At 41.2% G+C, this 23,450-nt stretch overlaps 1 protein-coding gene and 3 non-coding genes across 4 annotated transcripts in view; 3 read left to right on the top strand and 1 right to left on the bottom strand.

Moving 5' to 3' along the window:
• Positions 1 to 23,450, top strand: part of EIF3A (eukaryotic translation initiation factor 3 subunit A) — a 46,097-nt gene that overhangs the window by 13,187 nt on the left and 9,460 nt on the right. The window contains exons 6-19 of the mRNA XM_066238795.1: positions 1,676 to 1,884; positions 2,475 to 2,646; positions 7,454 to 7,558; positions 7,945 to 8,043; positions 8,915 to 9,031; positions 9,292 to 9,477; positions 10,175 to 10,522; positions 10,921 to 11,025; positions 11,108 to 11,221; positions 12,462 to 12,584; positions 13,265 to 13,418; positions 13,995 to 14,179; positions 20,778 to 20,866; positions 22,099 to 23,060. Of these exons, the coding sequence (XP_066094892.1) occupies positions 1,676 to 1,884; positions 2,475 to 2,646; positions 7,454 to 7,558; positions 7,945 to 8,043; positions 8,915 to 9,031; positions 9,292 to 9,477; positions 10,175 to 10,522; positions 10,921 to 11,025; positions 11,108 to 11,221; positions 12,462 to 12,584; positions 13,265 to 13,418; positions 13,995 to 14,179; positions 20,778 to 20,866; positions 22,099 to 23,060 (2,968 nt within the window). The remainder of the gene's footprint in view (positions 1 to 1,675; positions 1,885 to 2,474; positions 2,647 to 7,453; positions 7,559 to 7,944; positions 8,044 to 8,914; positions 9,032 to 9,291; positions 9,478 to 10,174; positions 10,523 to 10,920; positions 11,026 to 11,107; positions 11,222 to 12,461; positions 12,585 to 13,264; positions 13,419 to 13,994; positions 14,180 to 20,777; positions 20,867 to 22,098; positions 23,061 to 23,450) is intronic.
• TRNAT-UGU (transfer RNA threonine (anticodon UGU)) lies at positions 4,826 to 4,901 on the bottom strand. Its single transcript has one exon. It is a non-coding gene; the product is annotated as a tRNA-Thr (tRNA).
• On the top strand, positions 7,671 to 7,799 carry LOC136311405 (small nucleolar RNA SNORA19). The gene has a single exon (XR_010726791.1). It is a non-coding gene; the product is annotated as a small nucleolar RNA SNORA19 (small nucleolar RNA).
• On the top strand, positions 8,458 to 8,587 carry LOC136311404 (small nucleolar RNA SNORA19). Its single transcript, XR_010726790.1, has one exon. It is a non-coding gene; the product is annotated as a small nucleolar RNA SNORA19 (small nucleolar RNA).

Genomic DNA, 23,450 nt, shown 5'->3' with positions numbered 1-23,450 from the left:
GTTACTTTGCCCCTTCCTGAGTATCTTCATCTTGCTATCTGTTGGTTAATTTCAGTAGGTAGGTTAGGAGTTTAAGATTGTCTGATGGAGAGTTTTGGGCAGGGAATCTCAGAATGTTTTGGTTCTGGTTGCCGGTTATGAAATCTGGGCCAAAGTATGTGATTCAGATCCAGTTTCTTTCCATGGGAAACAGCTCATCCTCAGTGCTGCTCAAAGTGTGATTTCATTCCCGGTGTCAGTCTAAACTTTTTACTGGTTCCTGATGAAATTAATCTAGAGGATAATATGTGTTTACAAAGTGTTTTTTAAACAGCAGTTTCATGGTAATTTTGTATCTGTTTACTTTGATTTAAAAAAACCAGCTTGGCCCTGGCCAGGGTTCTGTTAGTTAGTGTTATCCTGCCAAGGTTACGGGTTTAGTCCCCAGTCAGGGCATATATAAGAATCAATCAATGAATTAAGTAGAACAATAAACCAATGTTTCTCTCTTTCTTTCTAAACTCAGTAAACACAAAGTTAAAAAAAAACCCAGCTTGTCTGTTCATTTTATTTTTTGTATTTTTATTATATTTTGTAAAGGTGGTAAAGGTTGGAAATTAAGAAACACACTTACCTTTACTGCAAATAGAGAACTCAGCAGTGGGTTGTCTCCTAGGGTTTTTGGGGTTTTTTTTTTAAGATTTTATGTATTGATTTTGAGAGGGAGAGGGAGAAAGTGAGAGAAGCATCACCTTGTTGCTTCATTTTAGTTGTTCATTGGTTGCTTGTTGTATATGCCGTGACCGGGCAAGCCCAGCGTTTCAAACCGGTGACCTCAGTGTTCCAGGTCGATGCTCTACCGTCTGCCCCACCATAGGTCAGGCTGTCTGGTTTCTTAGCATTCATTGCCTCTGCTCAGTTCACATATATGGTGGGTTATCCTACATTGGAGATCTCAGCAGTGTTGGGAATTGTCCTCCACTGGGCCCTTTTACTCTTAAGAATTCAGACATTATCACATGATTTTGTATTCATAAGTTGAAGATTTTATATATTTGATCCCACTCTTATGATATCTTTCTACCTGATGAGCTAAAGAGGAAAAAGTTATATAGAATACAAGTAAACATACTCATAGAAAATATGGATGAGTGAAAGACAGTATACATCCATGATCTTATAACTTGGAAATAACTTCTGTATTGTGTTTTATATCCTTCCAGATTTTTTTCTTTTTAGTGATTGTTTATTTATTTACTAATTTTAGAGGCAAGGGGAAGGGGGGAGAGCAAGAAACATGTATTTCTTGTTCCACTTATTTATGCATTCATTGATTGTGTCCTGACTGGGCATTGAATCTGTTACCTTGGCATATCAGAGCAGTGCTTCAACCACCTGAGCTACCCAGTCAGGGCCAGGTTTTTTTATGTATTCCCCCAAGTGGTATGATACTATGCATGTTTTTCTAAAAAAATGTCTGCTGTGTCTACCTGAAGGAGTTTAAGGACTTAATGTTTTTGCAGTTATGGTAGTTTTTAGAAATAGATACTAAGTTATAAATGAGTTTAAAAAACCACACATTAAATAAAGCATTTTATTTGCCACTATTAAGTGTTTGGCTTTAGGTCTCGTAGAGAGATTTGAGTTAGATTTTTTTGTTTAGAATGCAATGACTAATTCATACTATTAAATTTAGGAAGCATTCAAAGCTGTGGAAGATATTCACGGACTATTCTCCTTATCTAAAAAACCACCTAAGCCTCAGTTGATGGCAAATTACTATAACAAAGTCTCAACTGTGTTTTGGAAATCTGGAAATGCTCTTTTTCATGCATCTACACTCCATCGTCTTTACCATCTATCTAGAGAAATGAGGAAGAATCTTACCCAAGAAGAGATGCAAAGGTAAGAATGTTATAGTCAGAAGAGATTGTGAAACAAATGTCTACTGCTAAAATGGCATGATAGTGTATTCTAGATTAGGGTTTCTCAGCCTCTGTACCATGACATTTGGGTTTGGATAATTCTTTGGTAGGGGACTGTACATGGGATGTGTAGGTGCATTCCTCATCACTACCCACTGGATCCTGGGAGCATCCATCCAATTAGTGACAACCAAAAATGTCTCCAGATACTCTTCTTGGGCAGTGAGTGTTCTTGGTCTTCAGTAACCATCTTGTCCAATAACCAACTCTACCAAAAGCACAATTGAGGAAAATGGAATATTAGGAATATTGAATGTAAAAGACTGTCCATGTTAAGGTATAAGCTTCTTATCCACATACAGATATTTAGAATCTATTTTTAGAACTAATTAGACATAAAAATAAATATATCAAGTCACTTTTTTCCTTGATTATAAAATATTAACTAAAATATTTGGGGTGCATATATAAATTAATATTAAGAAATGGTCTGTCACCAAACAATTTAATGTCTTTCTGTTTATTAGGTATCATTTACAGAGTTAACAGATTTGTAATTTTGTTCTCCAGAATGTCTACCAGAGTGCTCTTGGCCACTCTTTCCATTCCTATCACCCCTGAGCGCACTGACATCGCTCGACTCCTGGATATGGACGGCATCATAGTTGAGAAACAGCGGCGCCTTGCAACACTGCTGGGTCTCCAAGCCCCACCAACACGAATCGGCCTTATTAACGATATGGTTGGTATACATTTGAGCATTCTTTCAATTTATTAGTTTTATTTATTTTTTTTAATTGAGAGGAGGGGGGAGAGACAGACTCCTACATGCAGCCCAACTGGGATTCATCTGGTGACCCCTATCTGGGGCCATGACATTTGAGCATTCCTTCTAATTCATGCTTGAATACTGGGACTTCTGATTCACTGTCATGTTTTTCTGATACATAGACAAGTTTAAGAACTGATGTTGTAAGTCAGCACTGTTCAGTTGAGGTGGTTCATCTCTAGTGTCTGAGATGTATTTAAATTTGGTGTAGCAGGTGAAACCTGGACTAGCTCTGAGGAACAATATGGACCAGACGCCAGTAAGAGAAGAATGATGGGCAAGAGGGTTCATGACTTAACTTCAGGAGGATAGAAAAACTAATCAAGCTTAAAGAGTTGGGAAATATGATGAGGCTAAATTGCAGATTTCTGAGGTTCACTACATATACAGTCGGCTTCAGAATGGGGATCCTCAGAGATACACATCTTTACAATGTTTTGCACTGTTGGAATCTTTCCTTTCGGTAAAAATTTATCATATGAGCGCCTATTATAAGCCAGGCAAGTGATAACTTAAATGGAATTTGTATTTCTGAGTAGTTTTGGTGTTAAGAATTCTGATACACAATAGTGTGACTTAGTAGTATCATGTTACACTTCCAGCAAAGTAATTTAGCACAGGAAAAAAAACAACGGGTGCTTGAGGAAAGGCCTTTCCCAGCAGAATCAATCTGTTTAGGTAAGCACAATAACACCCCTCATTTGTGGGGTATACATGCTAAGACTCTAAATGGGTACCTGAAACTACGGAAAGTACCAAACCCAATATATGCTCTTTGTTTCGTATACATATATATTATGATAAAGTTTAACTTATAAATTAGGCACAGTATGAGAGTAACAGTAACTAATAACGAAATGAGACAATTATGTTCTGTAAATATTATGTGAATGTGGTCCCTCAAAATACTTTAATATATTGTACTCTTCAGTTAAAGAAGCACGTTACAGCTTAGGCATGTCTGAACTGTCAGCGTCACTACTGCTCTTTAAGTAAAATAAGAGTGTTTGGAACACAAGCACTGTGATACAGCTGATCTGGTGGTCTGGACCAGTGTTTTTCAACCATGGGTCCGCGGACTGGTGTCGGTCTACGAGAAATTTGTACTGGTCAGTGAGTTAACCACCCCGATGGCATATGAAGATTATAGACTCAGTGATTATATATACTCTGTCATCTTCATACACCAGTGGTCCCTAACCCCCCCGGGCCGCGGACTGGTACCAGTCTGAGGGTCATTTGCTACCCGTCCGCAGAGGAAGAATAAATAACTTACATTATTTCCGTTTTATTTATATTTAAGTCTGAACGATTTTTTTTTTTTTTTTGTATTTTTTTTTGTATTTTTCTGAAGCTGGAAACGGAGAGACAGTCAGACAGACTCCCGCATGCGCCCGACCGGGATCCACCCGGCACGCCCACCAGGGGCGACGCTCTGCTCACCAGGGGGTGATGCTCTGCCCCTCCGGGGCGTCGCTCTGCCGCGACCAGAGCCACTCTAGCGCCTGGGGCAGAGGCCAAGGAGCCATCCCCAGCGCCTGGGCCATCTTTGCTCCAATGGAGCCTTGGCTGCAGGAGGGGAAGAGAGAGACAGAGAGGAAGGAGGGGTGGGGGAGGGAGAAGCAAATGGGCGCTTCTCCTATGTGCCCTGGCCAGGAATCGAACCCGGGTCCCCTGCATGCCAGGCCGACGCTCTACCGCTGAGCCAACCGGCCAGGGCCTGAACGATGTTTTATTTTTTAAAAATGACCAGATTCCGTCTGTTACATCTGTCTAAGACTCACTCTTTTTTCTTTCTTTTTTTTTTTTTTTGTATTTTTCTGAAGCTGGAAACGAAGAGAGACAGACAGACTCCCGCATGCGCCCTACCGGATCCACCCGGCACGCCCACCAGGGGCGACGCTCTGCCCCTCCGGGGCGTCGCTCTGTTGCGACCAGAGCCACTCTAGCGCCTGGGGCAGAGGCCAAGGAGCCATCCCCAGCGCCCAGGCCATCCTTGCTCCAATGGAGCCTCAGCTGCGGGAGGGGAAGAGAGAGACAGAGAGGAAGGAGAGGGGGAGGGGTGGAGAAGCAGATGGGCGCTTCTCCTGTGTGCCCTGGTCGGGAATTGAACCCGGGACCCCTGCACACAAGGCTGACGCTCTACCACTGAGCCAGTCAGCCAGGGCCAAGACTCACTCTTGACGCTTGTCTCGTAAGTTTGACAATTATATTTAAAAATACCACAGTTTTTATGCTGGTCGCATAATTTTATTTTGTGCATTTATCCATCCCACACTAAAGGCCGATCCATGAAAATATTTTCTGATATTAAACCGGTCCGTGGCCCAAAAAAGGTTGGGGACCACTGTCATACACCCTCATCAGGGTGGTTAACTTTTGATGGACTGTTACTGGTCCAGACAGGTGGTTGAAAAACATGACCTGGACAGCCATACAGCGTAGGTCCATACAGCATAGGTATGCTAAAAAATGTTCTGTATCCTGCACGTTCAGGGCAGGGTAGAGCAGCACAACGTGAGAGTTCATCATGCTACTTAGAATGGTGCACAATTTAAAGTTACAAAGTGTTTATTTCTAGTGTTTTCCATTGAATATTTTCAGACCATGTTAACAAACTGCAGTAAGTAAAATACATATGGAGGAAGCTACTGTAATCAGTTTTCTATATAGCAGCAGTATTTTCTTGTAAATTTCTCTGTTCTAGTAGTAAGGCAGATTTCATTTTAGTCAAGTTTTGAAAAGAATTTAATCTATAAAACACTTTTTCTGTCTTGCCTCTATTGTTTTATTCTTCTTCCACTGTCCACACAAGTCAGCTTATATTTTGGCAAGTTTTTATGGGGCTGATTTAGGATTAAATGTAACAAAACAATAGCATTTTTAGGAAGAGGAATATTTTTAGGAAAATTTTGTTTAAAAGTATGTCAAACTGAAATTATAATTCATATCTCTTGAACACATATCTCTGCAAACCACATTTGGTATTAAAGTTTATTATGATACTGATTTTAGGGATCAGTGATGGAGATCTTGAGTCCAGCAGCCAGAACATCCAAATTTGGGTCCTCACTGTGCCCATAGATAAGTGTAGATGTTTATAAAAAGGGTACTGGTTTATACCAGGTGAATAGATTCGGTGACTGCCAAGAAGCATTTATAAATATTGGTGAGTTTACTACATATCCAGAGTCTTTGGGCTCATAGATATAAGCACCAAGAGAATGATTCCATTATCTCAGGATCAAATTAATTAAGTTCAGCCTGACCTGTGGTGGTGCAGTGGATAAAGCATCAACCTGGAACGCTGAGGTCACTGTTTCAAATCCTTGGGCTTGCCTGGTCAAGGCACATATGGGAGTTGATGCTTCCTGCATCCCCCACCTCTCTAAAATGAATTTAAAAATTAATGAAATTTGTAAGCGACTGTTCAGAAAGCCATTTGTTAATTTTAGTGAGAAATACTACTTTGATAGGTTAGGATAGCCTAAGTTAACATATTCCCTATTTGGAAGGGGTATTAAATGGAGAATCTAGAAGAATTTCCTGATAGGAATGGAATGAGAGCGAAGGGAATTTTATTTGGATTCTTATATCACACCACCAATAAAGATATAAGGACACAAATGTTAATAGAAGACGTTATTCCTGCGCCCATTTTGCATTGGATTAAATTTACAGACTAGATGCTCATTGTGTGGGCATCATCCACTTTTGGGGATGGGATCTGCTCACATTTGTCTTAGTTTTGTGACAGCCTTGCCGTGTCCCTGCACTTACAGTCTTTGGGTAAGCAGCTCCCAACAGGGGAGGGGTGAGGTTCCATGCACTGCATCTTCTATGTTAAAGCACAGCTAAGATTTGCATATGGCAAGTTTGGGGTTTTATAAAATGATGCCATCTTTTTGTGTCTCCTTTGTAAAAAAGACTATGCAAGTGGTATCTTTTTATTTGTTTTGTCTGTAAGTGGTTTTTTTTTGTGAAAGGAAGTTGAGCTCAAATATAAACAATGTTATAACTAAACATTTTAAATAAAGTATAAATCATAAATGTAATTGGGTAAATTCTTGCTAGTTAACCACATTTCATAACCCCCAAGAAGAGCCACTGTTCTGAATTATATAACATCACAGATTTTTGCCTGTATGTATATACTTTTAAGTTTATTTTATGTGACATAAATGTCATGTAAATTCAATCATATGTGAAATTTTTTCCCTAACCATTATGTTTTTGAAATTTATGTGTTCAGTATAGCTGTTTTGACCATTTCTGTATATTATGTGAACCTATCCTGTTTGTCCTGAGTTTTTCCAGTTTGGGGCAATTATGAATAGGGGTAGTGATAATTTTTGTATGGTTTAGTTATCTGTAGACTGGTATTTTACTTGATAGTAAATTGGATTATTTTGGACACAGGAGTTGTATTTGTAAATACTTAATTGCTTGTTTTTAGAGTTTTTAATTTCTTTTTTTAACTTTTGGAGGGCTTTTCACTGTATATAGCTGCATACTTTGGGGAAGAGACTGGGCAGTTGTCCTGGATTCCTCTTTGGTCAATTTAAAGGTTCAGGCTAGACAATCTTTTAGCCATTTTCCAGGTTTCCAATTCTGTATATTTCTTTAATTTCTGATTTTTTTCCTTTTAAAAAAGTTTATTGCCATTTCAGAATCCCAATTGGAAAATTTCCTTTAGCAATGAAAACTTTTGTTTTTGTAGGTCCGATTCAATGTACTACAATATGTTGTCCCGGAAGTGAAAGACCTTTATAATTGGCTGGAAATGGAATTTAACCCACTAAAGCTCTGTGAAAGAGTCACCAAGGTAAGCCTTTGTATTAAGCTTTGGTTCTATCACCATGTGTCCCTCCCTGGTTGCAGTTTTAGGTTGTATTTCTATTTGTGGGGAGAAGCACTGCCCTAGGTGTTTGAATTCAGTGCACATTTCATTGTCTATTTTCTTCATGTTAAGAGAAAAGATATTTCTGATGTGCTCAACAAACCTGTGGAGGTGGATTAGCAGCATTACTAACTTAGCTATTGCCGCCAGTCGCCTTCAGACAAGTATGTGCTTCATAACACATTCTGCATTTCTTTGCATTGTGTGATGTTTTTGCCTGTTAGGAAAATTAAAAATATTTTGTAGATGTTTTAGTATCTGTTACATAGGTAGGGAGTAGAAGTCTTTCTGAATTTAATTGATTTTTATAGGTTCTAAATTGGGTCAAAGACCAACCTGAAAAGGAACCGGAGCTGCAGCAGTACGTCCCGCAGCTGCAGAACAACACCATACTCCGTCTCTTGCAGCAGGTACAAAGGAAAAGGGATGTTCTCTGCAACAACTGGAATTCCTCCCTTGATTGTTTTCATTGCAAATCTGAAAAATTTAGGGATGGCCTAGGAAGTGAAAGCCTCCCCAGATTCTGTTCCCTGTCTAAAATTAGTCTTATTATTATCTATTTGATTTGGGGAAAAAAGGATTTTACACAGTTCATAACTGCTTTTTTTGTTTGTTCGTTGGACACTATCTTTGTACATTTTTCCTTGTTAGTAATGCAGGTTCTTCCTTTTTGGGTTTAATTACCTCTAGGACTTTATCAGTCTTTTAACATTATAGTCCAACTTCTTACTTAAATTTGACTACTATGGTCTATAATAATGGCTTAAAAATTCCCATTCTGTCTTCCGGGAAGGAGAGCTTTTATTACATCTTCCCGTCAGTATTTGCACATTTCATTGACCTGCTTTCTCTTGTATATGTGAGCAGTGTTATTTCTTATGTGCCAAATGAATAGTTGAAGGTTAATTAGCAGTATAACTAGGTGGTTATGCTGCCAGTCTCCTTCAGACAAACAATTTTATGAAAAGTGTTCAGGTGAATTAGGTAGGAGGTCTTTATTTGCAAATACGTAACCTTTTTGTTTTGTTTCATGAAACTACGAAAAGATGTGATGCTTTTCAGAAATGCTATAATGTGATTTTAAAGCATAGGATTTGGGGTTGAGAGCCTTGTAATTGAGTGCCAACTCCAGTAATGCACTTCTACTGTAGATACTCTGAGCTTCAACTTTTCTCTAAAAAAAATAGACATAATTTCTATCTGCTTCACATTGTTCTATGAGACTGCACGTAAAATGAATAAATGATAGCGATTGTTAGTAACTTTGTGTTTTTTATGCAGGTGGCACAAATTTATCAGAGCATAGAGTTTTCTCGTTTGACTTCTCTGGTTCCTTTTGTTGATGCTTTCCAACTGGAACGTGCCATAGTAGATGCAGCCCGGCACTGTGACCTGCAGGTATGTGCTGTAGGGGGCACTGATGTGCAAGGCCAGGCCTTGGAGGACTGAAAACACATAACCTTTGTTTCTCAGTTTGGTCCATTGGCACTGTTTTAAAGTTTTACTGAATGAATCTTCTAGGTTTTGTATTCAGCATTTTATTGTTAATTTTTTTTCTCAAATTTACTTGAAATTATTTATCAAAGTCATTTCTTTGAGGAATGACTTCATATTTGCATATAGACTTAACTATTGATAATGTTATTTAATTTTCCAAGGTTCGAATTGACCACACTTCTCGGACCCTTAGTTTTGGTTCTGATTTGAATTACGCTACTCGAGAAGATGCTCCCCTCGGTCCTTATTTGCAGAGCATGCCTTCTGAGCAGATTCGAAACCAGCTGACAGCCATGTCGTCAGTGCTTGCAAAAGCACTTGAAGTCATTAAACCAGCTCATATACTGGTATGTATCTTTGGGAGAAATGAACCACGGAATTTTTAAGGGACCCTTATGCTGTATCTTTCACAAAAAGAATTGCGATGGTGTCTGAAAGAAGGGATTTATTATGTATTACCTATTTAGTTGTATTGGTAGTTTTTGGTATATTTATCAAATACACAGAGCATTAAGCTATCTCCATGAGGTAAAATAATTCACTACACAGAATAATATGAGTATTAGGTGTGCAACCAACCACACACGTGGTGATTCCCCAAATAGGGAGTACTATATTTGGGTTTTTCCTCCACGTCTTAGTTGTCTCTTTCTCAGAGAAAGAAAGTAGTGCTAGTATTTGGAACTGGGAGCTGGTAGTTTGAATAATGCCATATTTATTATTAAATGCGAACACATTAGGGTAATGCATCAGGATATTTTTAGTAAACTATTTTTGATCCCTAATACTTAATTAAAAATTTTTTCAAAAACATTCCATTGATTTGAGGAGAGAGAAGGGGGTGGTAGGAGAAGAGAGAACAAGAAAGAAAGAAGCATCAACTTGTTGTTTTACTTAAATTGTTTTCCATTTAGTTGTGTACTCATTGATTGCTTCTCATCCATACCCTGACGACTGGGACTTGAACTCATGACCTCTGGTTTATACACTGACCCACACAGCCAGGGCATCACTTAATTATTTTTAATACATTTGTTTTTGAAGCAAGAGAAAGAAGAACAACATCAGTTAGCTGTTACCGCATACCTTAAAAATTCCCGAAAAGAGCATCAGCGTATCCTGGCTCGCCGGCAGACCATTGAGGAGAGGAAAGAGCGCCTCGAGAGTCTGAACATTCAGCGAGAGAAGGAAGAGCTGGAGCAGAGGGAAGCCGAGCTCCAGAAAGTACGGAAGGCCGAAGAAGAGAGGCTGCGACAGGAGGCGAAGGAGAGAGAGAAGGAGCGGATCTTACAGGAACATGAGCAGATCAAGAAGAAAACTGTTCGTGAGCGGCTGGAACAGATCAAGAAAACAGAACTGGGTGCCAAAGCGTTCAAAGACATCGATATTGAAGTATGTAGCACATGACTCGTTAAACTTAGTTTTATCCAAGATCTCTTAGAAGCACAGTCCTTTACCATTTATTGGTTTATTTTGGGTTATTAGGTTATTTCACGTATTAACTAAAATCTGTGAAGTAAGCATTTGTTTTTAATGGCTCTGTGCAGTTTTTCACCCTGTTAAAACAGGGTTTGGGCGCATACATGTTGGCAGGGGTGAGAGGTGTTATTTTTCCTTATAATCAAGTGTAAGTATGGTTATTAGAAAACATTTTTACATTGCCTAAATGTATGCATTGGAGACATTTACCCCTTGTATGAAACATAGTTTAGGAGTTGATTGTAGAAGCCGTGCTCCATTGCATTTCTTTATGTTCCTACGAATGATTGTGCATGTATACTGCTGTGCAGGACCTTGAAGAGCTGGATCCAGATTTCATCATGGCTAAACAGGTTGAACAGCTGGAGAAAGAAAAGAAGGAGCTTCAGGAACGCCTAAAAAATCAAGAAAAGAAGGTCAGTGACAGGGCTGGGACACTGTTAACATGTCAAATTAAGGGATTTGTTTTAAAACTACATTTGTTTTCCTGTTATTCAGATTGACTATTTTGAAAGAGCTAAACGTTTGGAAGAAATTCCTTTAATAAAAAGTGCGTATGAAGAGCAGAGAATTAAAGATATGGACCTGTGGGAACAACAAGAAGAAGAAAGGGTAAGATTTTACGTTAAGATATTTTTGGACTGTCAGCTGTAATTAAATTCTTTGCCATTAATGAGACCAGGATTTCAAAATGGATTTATTTTGTACTCTTGCTAGAAATGGTGCTTTACTGGCTGCATACAAACAGATTGGTGGACAGATAGAAATATTTACAGTAAGATTGAAAGATGAAACTTGTAAAACACAAAGGACAGCTGAAAAGTTTAGTTTTTAAAAACACCTTTATGGACATTTAATTCACATGTCATATAATTCACTTATTTAAAGTGTGCATTTGATAGTTTTTACTACACAGTATTTACGGAATTGTGCGACCATCTCATTGTAGAACATACCCCGAAGAAAACTTAGTACTCATTATCAGTTACTCCTTGTGTCCTTTCCAACACCTGGCTGTGGGCAGCCACTAGTGTTACTGCTTTTAGATTCACTTATTTTGGGTATTATATAAATGCAATTATATAGTATGTTGTTTTGTGACTAAACAGCTCCATCTAAACTTTTGTTACTCTGTGTTTATCACATGATAAAGTAAGACTTGCAAATGCTTATAGTGGCTAAATTTGTGATAAAAAGAAGCGACCTCATTCTGGTTAAAAAGAGTAGCCACTTGCAGGAGACAGTGTCCATCTGTGGAATTCCAGTGTGGAGAATGCAGCCCTTTCTTGATTGTATTGGATTATTGTCATTCTGGGCCTAGTGATGCCAGTTCTTTCCAGTTTTTTAGAACCTGGGACTTTTCTCTTACTCTGTAAAATTGGGAAAAGTGCTGCAAACCAGATAAAATGTTTGAGATGATTTGCTGACATCTTTACTCTGAAAACTTTCAATTTTCACTTGGAGCACAAAAGGAAAAAAAATCAGTAGTTCATTCTGCCTGAACCTCCAGTTTTCAAGGAAAAAAATGCCTTTAATAATTCAACTATAGTCTTTATTACCTTTTTTGTGATTATTTGTTTTACCATAGACATTTTAGTTTTTCATTTATAAAAATTTGTGGTACTGTGGGCCTAAATAAAAACTTTCTTAGAGCTGCCCCAGAACTCTGTTCATCTCCCCGATTAACCTTCTTGGGGATCTGTTAGTGCAAAAGATAATTGCCCTTTCTGTGTCGTGGTGGAAGGAGCAAAAGAGCTTTTGTTTGTTTGTACTCTGCAAGATGTCAGGATTTGGGGTCAGTAATCAGATAATGAATGCTTAGGAAACTTAACTTTGTATTATGTATTTGCAGATTACTACTATGCAACTAGAACGTGAAAAGGCTCTTGAACATAAGAATCGAATGTCACGAATGCTTGAAGACAGAGATTTATTTGTAACGCGACTCAAGGCAGCACGACAGTCTGTTTATGAGGTGAACTTACGGCCTCTGAGAACTGTTTGTTTATGAGTTTTAGTTTTGCCTTAAAGGGTTCATCTTTAACACAGTGGCACATTCTGTACAGAGCTAACACATATAATGTGATCATTTAAATAATAGAAAATTTTTTGAAAATATTTTCTAGGTTAAAGTAGTCACCACTTTTTCTGAAGGCAAAGGTGGACTGCATAAAATTTTCAGTTGGGTATAAGCTTTTGCTTTTTAAATCAGAAAAAAAAATCAAGAGCCCTGCTCTTAATTTTCTAATGTAACCAATTTAATTTGATGATGGCAATCCCACTTAATATTGTCAACAATTTAAATTTTTAGAAATCTGACATACAGCCGTGGTTGGATAGGTCAGGTGGTTGTTAACAGCATCATCCCCATATGCAAAGGTTGTGGGTTTGATCCCTGGTCAGGGCACATACAGAAACAGCTCAGTGCTGCAACCATCCCAGCTTCCCTCCCTCTTTAAAACTCATAAATTAAAAAGAAAAAAATCTGACATGTGAAGAAAATTTCAGTTATTTGGAAATTCTGGTTTCTATACTTGAAGGTTGCCTTTTATGGTTCCAAGACACCTGCAATGCTTTTTGTAAATTTAAAACGCACTAGTTTGTAGCTCTTCAAAAAATCTGATTTTTCTTTTCTAATTGGGGTAACCATTACAGGAAAAACTTAAACAGTTTGAAGAGCGATTAGCGGAAGAAAGGTGTAGCCGCTTGGAAGAACGTAAAAGGCAGCGTAAAGAAGAGCGCAGAGTAACCTACTATAGAGAAAAAGAAGAGGAGGAACAGAGGAGAGCGGAAGAGCAAATGCTCAAAGGTAACTGGAGGCCAAGGTGGGAGGAGCGAAAACACAGCCTTGGTACTGGGTCCATTTATAGCAATCTTATTTAGGAAATAAAGGCATTGAATCAGCATCGTTCACTTACAGCAACTATTCAGTTCTCAGGTTTGAGATCTTAACTTAGTTGTCTACCAGTTGTTTATGTGAAGATGATTATATCTTACCAGCTGTAATTCATATTTTTGGTGTTCTTTTAAAAATTAATACTGCTTTTAAATTTTTTCTCACTGTAGTCTATGTAGTATTAATATTTATGAGCAATGCCTACCAGATAAGTCTGTCAGTGATCCTTTATCTGTGATTGCAGATGCTCAGGAGCTGGGCAGGAATTCCTAGTTACTTGAGTCATCACAAAACTGTTAATGATGAGTGGTATAATACTTGTTTTTTCCAGTATCTTCTGCCCTTTAGCTGATAGTAAGTTTCTTTAAATTCTTAAAAAGGATTTACTTCTATAGTATGCTGCATGTTTAATGCCAAAAAAATAGAGCTAGCAGTGAGGGAAGGGGGCAGGGAGGAGGCCCACTTTCTAACCTCGAACACGTTATGTAGAGCGTGAAGAGAGAGAACGTGCGGAACGGGCAAAACGGGAGGAAGAGCGTCGAGAATATGAGGAGCGGGTCAAGAAGTTAGAAGAAGTCGAAAGGAAAAAACGCCAAAGGGAGTTGGAAATTGAAGAAAGGGAGCGCCGTAGAGAGGAAGAGAGAAGGCTTGGTGAGGATCCACTTTCTAGAAAGGTGAGTAGGTAGACGTCGTTTTCCCTGGGTGACTTGTGTTTATCAGCCAGTCCTCTTGCACAGTACATGCATGTCCGGGCATGTGTCAGTGTCTGGGCTTGGCGTTTTAAACCAGTTACATTCATGTCTCTTAAAGTCTAATACTACTTTGCTTTCCCAAAGACAGGTTCTTAAGGGCAGAATGAAACACGTTGGTGAAGCTAAGATTTTAAAGTAGTTGATAAAGGATAACACTCATTAGTGCTATGGAAGAGGGACTGTTCCTTGCAAGGAGTTGCTGTGAATTAAAGTGATGTGAGTTCTCTAACTCATTGGCACTTGAAGTTGGTCTGGTGGACCGTCAATATTCAGCATCCCCTGACAGCTTCATAGAAATGCAGAATCTCAGGCCCAGCACCAAAACTACTTAATCAGTATCTGCATTTTAACAGGATTGCCAAGCGGTTCTAGTGTTGCTTTGTTTTTTGGGTTTTTTTTTTTTTTTTTTTTTGTATTTTTCTGAATTTGGAAACGGAGGCAGTCGGACAGACTTCCGCATGCGCCCATCCAGGATCCACCTGGCATGCCCAGCAGGGGGCGATGCTCTGCCCATCTGGGGCATTGCTCTGTTGCAACCAGAGCCATTCTAGCGCCTGAGGCAGAGGCCACAGAGCCATCCTTAGCGCCTGGGCCAACTTTGCTCCAATGGAGCCCTGGCTGCAGGAGGGGAAGAGAGAGACAGAGAGGAAGGAGAGGGGGAGGGGTGGAGAAGCAGATGGGCGCTTCTCCTGTGTGCCCTGGCCGGGAATCGAACCTGGGACTCCTGCATGCCAGGCCGACGCTCTACCACTGAGCCAACCGGCCAGGGCTGTTGCTTTGTTTATTGTGTTTAACACGCAGTCATGTCTTCTGACCGGTTTCCCCCTCTGTCTTGTTTCTCTTTAATTCCCTCTCCAGTCTGTTGCCACTGATACCTGCTTTAATCAGTTTTAAATCCCTCTCTTTCCTTCTGTTTCTATATTCCTGCCTTAATTCAGTTTTCTTTTGCCTATATTCTCTTATTCTCCTCGGTCATAATCTTGCCCTAGATTCAGACCTTTCATTGCCACTGCTTCATTTTTCATTGTGTATTTGATCATTATATCTGCTCTTTCTTGGCTTTCATACCTTCCTTTGGTTGGTACTCATTACTGAGAACTAGTGGTTAAAACATGCTTTAGCAGTCAAGGCCTTTCATATTTACTGCTTCTTTTTTTTAATTTTTATTTTTCTGACAGAGACAGAAATAGAGGGACAGATAGAGACAAACAGACAGGAAGGGAGAGATGAGAAGCATCAATTCTTCGTTGCAGCACCTTAGTTGTTCATTGATTACTTTCTCATATGTGCCTTGACTTGGGGGGGGGGGCTACAGCTGAGCGAATGACCCCTTGCTCAAGCCAATAACCTTGGGCTTCAAGCCAGCAACCGTTGGGCTCAAGCCAGCAACCATGGGGTCATGTCTATGATATCACGCTCAAGCCAGCGACCTTGTGCTCAAGCTGGGGACCTTGGGGTTTCAAACCTGGGTCTTTTCCATCCCAGTCAGACACTGGTCGGGCTTCTTTTTATTTTTTAAAGATTTTAATTAGAGTTGGGGGTAGGGGTGGAGGAGTGGGAAGTATAGTTGCTTTTTGTATGTGCCTTGACCAGGCAAGGCCAGGGTTTTGAACCAGCAACCTCAGCTTTCTAGGTTGACCTCTTATCTACTGTGCCACCACAGGCCAGGCTCCTTTTTTCATTAGCTTCATCTGTGCCATTTTCTTCTTAGTCACCTATACTCTAGCCAGTCTGAGCCAGCTTTGTGTTTTATCACGTGTGTGGCATCTGCCTTGCGTCCTCTTTGTTTACCCCATGTGTCCAAGCTGCCTCTTAAACACAAGTTTGCTTAGTACAGGGGTCCCCAAACTTTTTACACAGGGGGCCAGTTCACTGTCCCTCAGACCGTTGGAGGGCCGGACTATAAAAAAAAAAACTACGCACACTGCACATATTTTAAAGTAAAAAAACAAAATGGGAACAAATACAATATTTAAAATAAAGAACAAGTAAATTTAAATCAAACTGACAAGTATTTCAATGGTAACTATGGGCCTGCTTTTGGCTAATGAGATGGTCACTGTCTGGTTCCAAATTTGTCACTGCTAGCCGTAACAAGTGATATGACGCGCTTCCGGAGCCGTGACGCGTGCGTCCTGTATCACTGGAAGTAGTACTGTACGTGAGCGACACTGCATCCGCATCCTGTGCTCCTCTCACTGACCACCAATGAAAGAGGTGCCCCTTCCGGAAGTGCGGCGGGGGCCGGATAAATGGCCTCAGGGGGCCGCAGTTTGGGGACCCCTGGCTTGGTAGCTGGAGGATTTTTTGCCTGCCTGTTCTCTGCTCCTTTATCTGGGCCAGGCGTCCCCAAACTACGGCCCACGGGCCACATGCGGCCCCCTGAGGCCATTTATCCGCCCCCCCCCCCACTTCTGAAGGGGGCACCTCTTTCATTGGTGGTCAGTGAGAGGAGCACTGTATGTGGCAGCCTTCCAACTGTCTGAGAGACAGTGAACTGATCCCCTGTGTAAAAAGTTTGGGGACCCCTGACTGGGCCATACATTTACCAAGCACTTGTCTTTACTGGAGGAGCTGTTACTAAGTTAACTGTGCAGTCTTCAATTCCAGCTTTACATGTATGTGGAGAGATTTTCCATTTGTGACTCTTGTACCTGATTTTTATATTTTTAAAACTTGATTTTAGAGAGTGAGGAAGGGAGACAGAGCAAGACATCAATATTTGTTCCACTTATTTGTGCATTCATTGATTGATTCTTGTTTTGTGTCATGTCCGGGAATTGAACTCACAACCTTCATGTACTGGAATGACATTCAACCGACTGAGCTGCCCGGGCAGGGCCTAATTTCTGTTTTTACTTGTTATTGGTGGATTATGGCCTGTGTATTTTCTAATTTTTATGAATTTAATACATTTTCCTCTTGTGTCCTAAAACGTGGTCAGGTATCTTTTTTTCTTAGGCAAAGTTTTGTGTGTATGTGTGAAACCAAAGCTTCATCTTGTTGGTTTATGGGAACTTCTGAGGAATGTGAGGTCGCTTACCTATGATTGTGGGTTATGCAAATCTGTGTTCATCCTTTTGTTCACTTTAACCTTTTGTTTCTGTTTTGTGCCCCCTGCTCCCCCTTGCCCCATCTTCTCTTCTAATTGGAGCGGTTTTATCTTTACTATTTACATTTAACATGGTTACTATTATACTTGTTCTGTTTCTAACATGGTTTGGTGCTTTTTATTTGCTTTCATGTCCCTGCCATTCCTTCTTTAAGACAAACTTAAGAACTTTTTCTCTGTTCCTTTAGTGATGACCAGTAATGTTTTCCAAGATGCATGTAAACTTCACCAGTCCATAAATTTTGAGAACTCTTCCCGTTTCTTCAGAACAACACATTCCGAGCATACCTTTATTTATGTTTTACTGCAATCAGTTGCATGTTTTTGCCTAGAGAGCCTTAAAACATGTTTCAGACTTACTCAAGTTTTATAGCAGTATTGACAAACGTGATTTAGTTTCAGATGTGTTTACAATGTATCGCCCTTTCCCCTTTGCAGACACATTTTTTCGTTTTGTATTCTATCTTAATTTTTTTTCAGAATGTCTGTGTGTGTGTCTCAAATGAGGGTTTGTTTATCCTCACAGTTGAAGAGTGATTGTTTTGGCCAGCCCAAAACCCTCCTCCCCAGAGACTTAGAGACCCGTGCCCACTGTTGCAATACACAGTGTGTGTGTGTGTGTGTGGGTGTTCTTGAGAACGTTTGCGTAGATGCGCTTTCATTCCGTGGAAGCTTTCAGAATTGTCTTTGTCATTGGAGTAAAGGGACTTTACGACTGTGTTCAGGCACATAAATGTAGGGTCTTCAGCCTTCATCTTTTTTTGGTACATTTGTCTTTTGGTCAGAGGATTTAATTTACATAGTTCAGAGAAGATTGAATTTCCTTAACTTAGGGAAATTTTTTCTCTATTCCGGCCTTTCAAAACCCCTTTTTTCTTTTTAAGATATATTTATTTTACAACGAGAGAAGGGGAAATGAGAAGTATCAACTCATAGCTGCTTCCCTTGAGTTGTTCACTGCTTGTTACATGTTGTGCCTGCTGGGGGGGGGGCACCTGGGTTTCGAACCGGTGACCTCAGCCTTCCAGGTTGATGCTCTGCACACTGTGCCACCACAGGCCAGGCCTCTTTATCTTTTAATCTTTTACTTTTTTCAACTCTGTCTTTTGTAACTGGTTTTCTGAGATATCAGTCTTTGTGTTTATCGACAGGGCCTATTTTGCTATTTGATACATCAGTGACTTAAAAAGTTGGTGATCGTGTTTTTTTAAACTTTTTTTTTTTGTTTTGTATTTTTCCGAAGTTAGAAGCAGGGAGGCAGTCAGACAGACTCCCGCATGCACCCGACTGGGATCCACCTGGCATGCCCACCAGGGGGTGATGCTCTGCCCATCCGGGGCATCACTCTGTTGCGACCAGCCACTCTAGCGCCTGAGGTGGAGGCCATGGAGCCATCCTCAGCACCCGGGCCAACTTTGCTCCAGTGGAGCCTTGGCTGCGGGAGGGGAAGAGAGAGACAGAGAGGAAGGAGAGGGGGAGGGATGGAGAAGCAGATGGTTGCTTCTCCTGTGTGCCCTGGCTGGGAATCGAAGCTGGGACTTTGACAGACTTCCACAGACTTTCACACACTGGGCTGACGCTCTTATCATGGAGCCAACTGGCCAGGGCCTTAGACTTCTTTATTTATTTATGGCTCTTATAGCCACCCCCAAAAAGGCTCTTGGAGTTTGAATATTTGTACTAAAACCTCATAACTTGAATTCTTTTACTTTAATTTGCCGAGTGAGCATGAAGGGTAGAAGGAACTTGGCCTCCTGGAGTGGGTGTTTCCTTCTGGAGTGACCATAAGTTACACTGACAGTGGGGCTCACATTTTCTTCCAGTGTTCACTTTGGAAAGTCTTAGAACAACCCTAATTTTAAGAGATATTCTTGAGTTGGTTGCTATGCTGACAGATGACCTGGCCATTCTTGTCCTTCACTGCTTCTTTATTTATTTATTTTTTAATTAAAAAAATTTTTTTTATTATTTTATTTTATTTTTTTTGACAGAAATAATTTCATCTTTAAAATGAAATTGCTATTTTTTGACAGAGAGTCAGAGAGAAGGACAGATAGGGATAGACAGACGGAAAGGGAGAGATGAGAAGCATCAGTTCTTCATTGTAGCGCCTTAGTTGTTCAGTGATTGCTTTTTTATATGTGCCCTGACCAGAGGGCTACAGCAGAGCCAGTGACCCCTTACTCAAGCCAGCGATCATGGGGTCATGTTGTGATCCCACACTGAAGCCGGATGAGCCTGTGCTCAAGCCAGTGACCTCAGGGTTTCAAATCTGGGTCCTCCACATCCCAGTTTGATGCTTTATCCACTGTGTCACTGCCTGGTCGGGGTAAAACATTTTTTATTTTTGACAGAGACAGAGAGAGAATCAGAGAGAGAGATAGGTAAGGACAGACTGACAAGAAGGAGAGAGATGAGAAGCATCAACTTGCAGTTGTGGCACCTTAGTTGTTCAGTGATTGCTTTCTCATAGGTGCCTTTTCTAAAGGGCTACAGCAGAGCCAGTGACCCCTTGCTCAAGCCAGCAACCATGAGGTCATGTCTATGATCCCCTGCTCAAGCTAGTGATTCTATGCTCAATCCGGCGACCTTGCAGCTTCGAACTTGGGTCCTCTGTGTCCCAGTCTGATGCTCTATCCACTGTCCCACCGTCTGGTCAGGCCCTTCACTGTTTCTTCATGCTAGTATCTGGAGGGGCTGTGTTGCCAAGACACTTTACATTTTAAATGAAGATCCTTGTATTACCTACAAGGTATTAATAGTTGTTCTCAGCCTTGTTATATTTTTATTTTAGTCCTTCCACCCCCATGCCCCCAGAGCTTATTTATATTCTCTGATTGTGGCCTTAGGTTTTGTTTGTAGGAGCAGTCAAACTGTGTCAGAAGTGTTATTAAATTATATGCCTTGCCCCTTACAACGGTTGTACCACATTTACATTTTCACCTTAAGAGTGTTGAGCATCTCATGCACCCTTTACATAATTTTTATTGGTAGCACAGTATATTGAAGAGGGAAATACTGTTAATCTAATCTTCTATTAGACATTTCATTTGCTTCTCCTCTCTACTGGGCACTGTTATGTAATTAATGTGTAGTTTGGGACACTCAGCTTTTTTCACATTAATCTCAAAAGGAATTTGTAGGTCAAAGAAAATCTGTAGACATTTTAACGATTCCAGGAGGGTGCTGTCAGATTGCTCTCAAGTGGTGGTTTTATCAATTTATAAATCCACCCACAATACATGAGAGCACCAGTTTCACTGTACTGTCAGTTTGATTTCAGGTTAAAAAGACTTTTAAGAACTTAAGATGGTTTACTATAACTACAAAAAAAGTTTGAATGGCAATACCAGTAGTTGTAGTAATTGTTGCCAATGGAGTGCGTCTTACTCACTTTGGTCAATGTAGGACTCTCGTTGGGGAGATCGAGATGCAGAAGGCACGTGGAGAAAAGGACCAGAAGCGGATTCTGAGTGGAGAAGAGGCCCGCCGGAGAAGTAAGTAAGAGTTAAGGAAAATGGTAGCAACTAATCACAGGTTCTGTTAATATCTTATTAGTGGTTTTCTAATTTGGTTTATTTTGTAAGGGTGGGGAAAGGAGAGCTGTGAAGAATTGTGTGCATGTCTGTTGCAAAAATTTTTTTCATAGTTTGCTTTAACACTTATTTAGTCACTAACTTCTATAGTATTGAAGTTAGAGAAAGAATGAACAGTTCCATAATATATTTTTCTTTTCCTTTAAATTTCTTAAGTAGAATACACCATCTTTAAAATGAAATTGCCAGTGTACTCCTAGAAAAGTACAGATGTCCCCCTTTTTTCTTTAACAAGTGAGAGGAGGTGAGATAGAGAGATCAACTCCCACATGCACCCCGACCGGGATTCACCTGGCAACCCCCCCCCCTTCTGGCGCTGATGCTCTGCCCATCTGGTGCCATGCTCACTACTGAGCTATTTTGTGTGTGAGGCAGAGGCTCCATGGAACCATCCTCAGCTCCCAGGAGGGGAAGAAGTAGGGGGTGGAGAAGCAGATGGTCGCTTTTCCTATGTGCCCTGACCAAGAATCAAACCTGGGACATCCACACACTGGGCCGACGCTCTTAACCACTGAGTCAACTGGCTAGAGCCTGCAGATACCCTTTAAGGCAGTTGTTTGCTTACTAGTTTGTTACTTGTTGATATGATACTATGTATTTTGTGTTACCTTTTTTTTTTTAGTATCAATAGAACATACTATTTTAGGAGCAGGATTAATGAATGTATGTTGAAGTGATCTTTTGAAAATAAATGAATTCCCAAAAGGATCATCATGTACTCTTTTTTTTTTTTTTTTGTATTTTTATGAAGTTGGAAACGGGGAGGCAGTCAGACAGACTCCCGCATGCACCCGACTGGGATCCACCCAGCATGCCCATCTGGGGCATCGCTCTGTTGCAACCAGAGCCATTCTAGTGCCTGAGGCAGAGGCCATAAGCCATCCTCAGCACCCGGGCCAACTTTGCTCCAATGGAGCCTTGGCTGCGGGAGAGGAAGAGAGAGACAGAGAGGAAGAAGAGGGGGAGGGGTGGAGAAGCAAATGGGCACTTCTCCTGTGTGCCCTGGCCGGGAATCGAACCCGGGACTCCTGCATACCAGGCCGACGCTCTACGCCTGAGCCAACTGGCCAGGGCCCATCATGTACTTTTAAGGAAAATTGACTCTTAAAGATGTTTGGCTTGTTGCTTTGTAGGGAATGGAGACGTGGAGAAGGGCGAGATGAGGAGAGGCCTCAGAGAAGAGATGAAGAGCGCCCACGGCGGTTAGGGGAAGATGAAGAGAGAGAGTCTTCTCTTAGACCAGATGAGGATCGGGTTCCTAGGCGAGGCGTGGATGACGACAGGGGCCCCAGACGAGGTCTTGAGGAAGATAGGTTCTCTCGCCGTGGGGCAGACGAAGACCGGCATTCATGGCGTAATGCAGATGAAGACAGGCCTCCCAGACGAATCGGTGATGAAGACAGGCCTCCCAGGCGAATCGGTGATGAAGACAGGCCTCCCAGGCGAATCGGTGATGAAGACAGGCCTCCCAGGCGAATCGGAGATGAAGACAGGCCTCCCAGGCGAATCGGTGATGAAGACAGGCCTCCCAGGCGAATCGGTGATGAAGACAGGCCTCCCAGGCGAATCGGAGATGACGAGAGGCCTCCCAGGCGAATTGGTGATGAAGACAGGGCAAGCTGGCGTAACACAGATGATGACAGACCCCCTAGACGAGGACTGGATGATGACAGAGGAAACTGGCGGTCAGCCGATGAGGACAGAGGACCAAGACGTGGGATGGATGAGGACCGGGGGCCACGGCGAGGAGGTGCTGATGATGAGCGGTCATCCTGGCGTAATGCTGATGACGATCGGGGTCCAAGGAGAGTCTTGGATGAGGACCGGGGCCCCAGGCGAGGCTTGGATGACGACCGGGGTCCCAGGAGAGGTTTGGATGACGACCGGGGTCCCAGGCGTGGCTTGGATGAAGATCGAGGACCTTGGAGGAATGCTGATGATGATAGAATTTCCAGGCGTGGTGCAGATGATGACAGGGGTCCTTGGAGAAATGTGGATGATGACCGGCTCTCAAGAAGGTCTGATGATGATCGGATATCCAGCAGAAGGGGCGAGGACTCAAGGCCTGGTCTCTGGAGACCGTTTGTCAAGCCAGGTAAAATTCTGGGGTTCAGAAAACCAGATTGGATTCTTTATAGAACGTTTGATACTTTTACAAATAGAAAGTGAAAGTTTTATACAGTCTAGTCTCCATTGTTCTGTAGATCAGTGGTTTTCAACCTTTTTACACTTGGGGACCAGTGAAAATAGAGTTATTTAGGTCACCACTAAGGCAGAAATTATCCTGAGAGCGTAAGAATTCGACTAAGATCTTTGGGTGATAATCTTCATACAACATTAGAGTGGTTAACTCATCTGTGGACTGGCACAAAATTTCTGGCCGACCTGTTCATGGACCGGCAGTGGAAAAACACTGCAGTAGATGGTAGGTAGCAGGTTGTTTCAAACAAGGAGTGTCTCAAATGACTGAGTTTTGATTTTTTAA

This window comes from Saccopteryx bilineata, chromosome 7 (genome assembly GCF_036850765.1).
Source record: "Saccopteryx bilineata isolate mSacBil1 chromosome 7, mSacBil1_pri_phased_curated, whole genome shotgun sequence".
NCBI classification, from domain to species: Eukaryota; Metazoa; Chordata; class Mammalia; order Chiroptera; family Emballonuridae; genus Saccopteryx; species Saccopteryx bilineata.
This window is presented reverse-complemented; position numbering and strand designations above follow the sequence as displayed.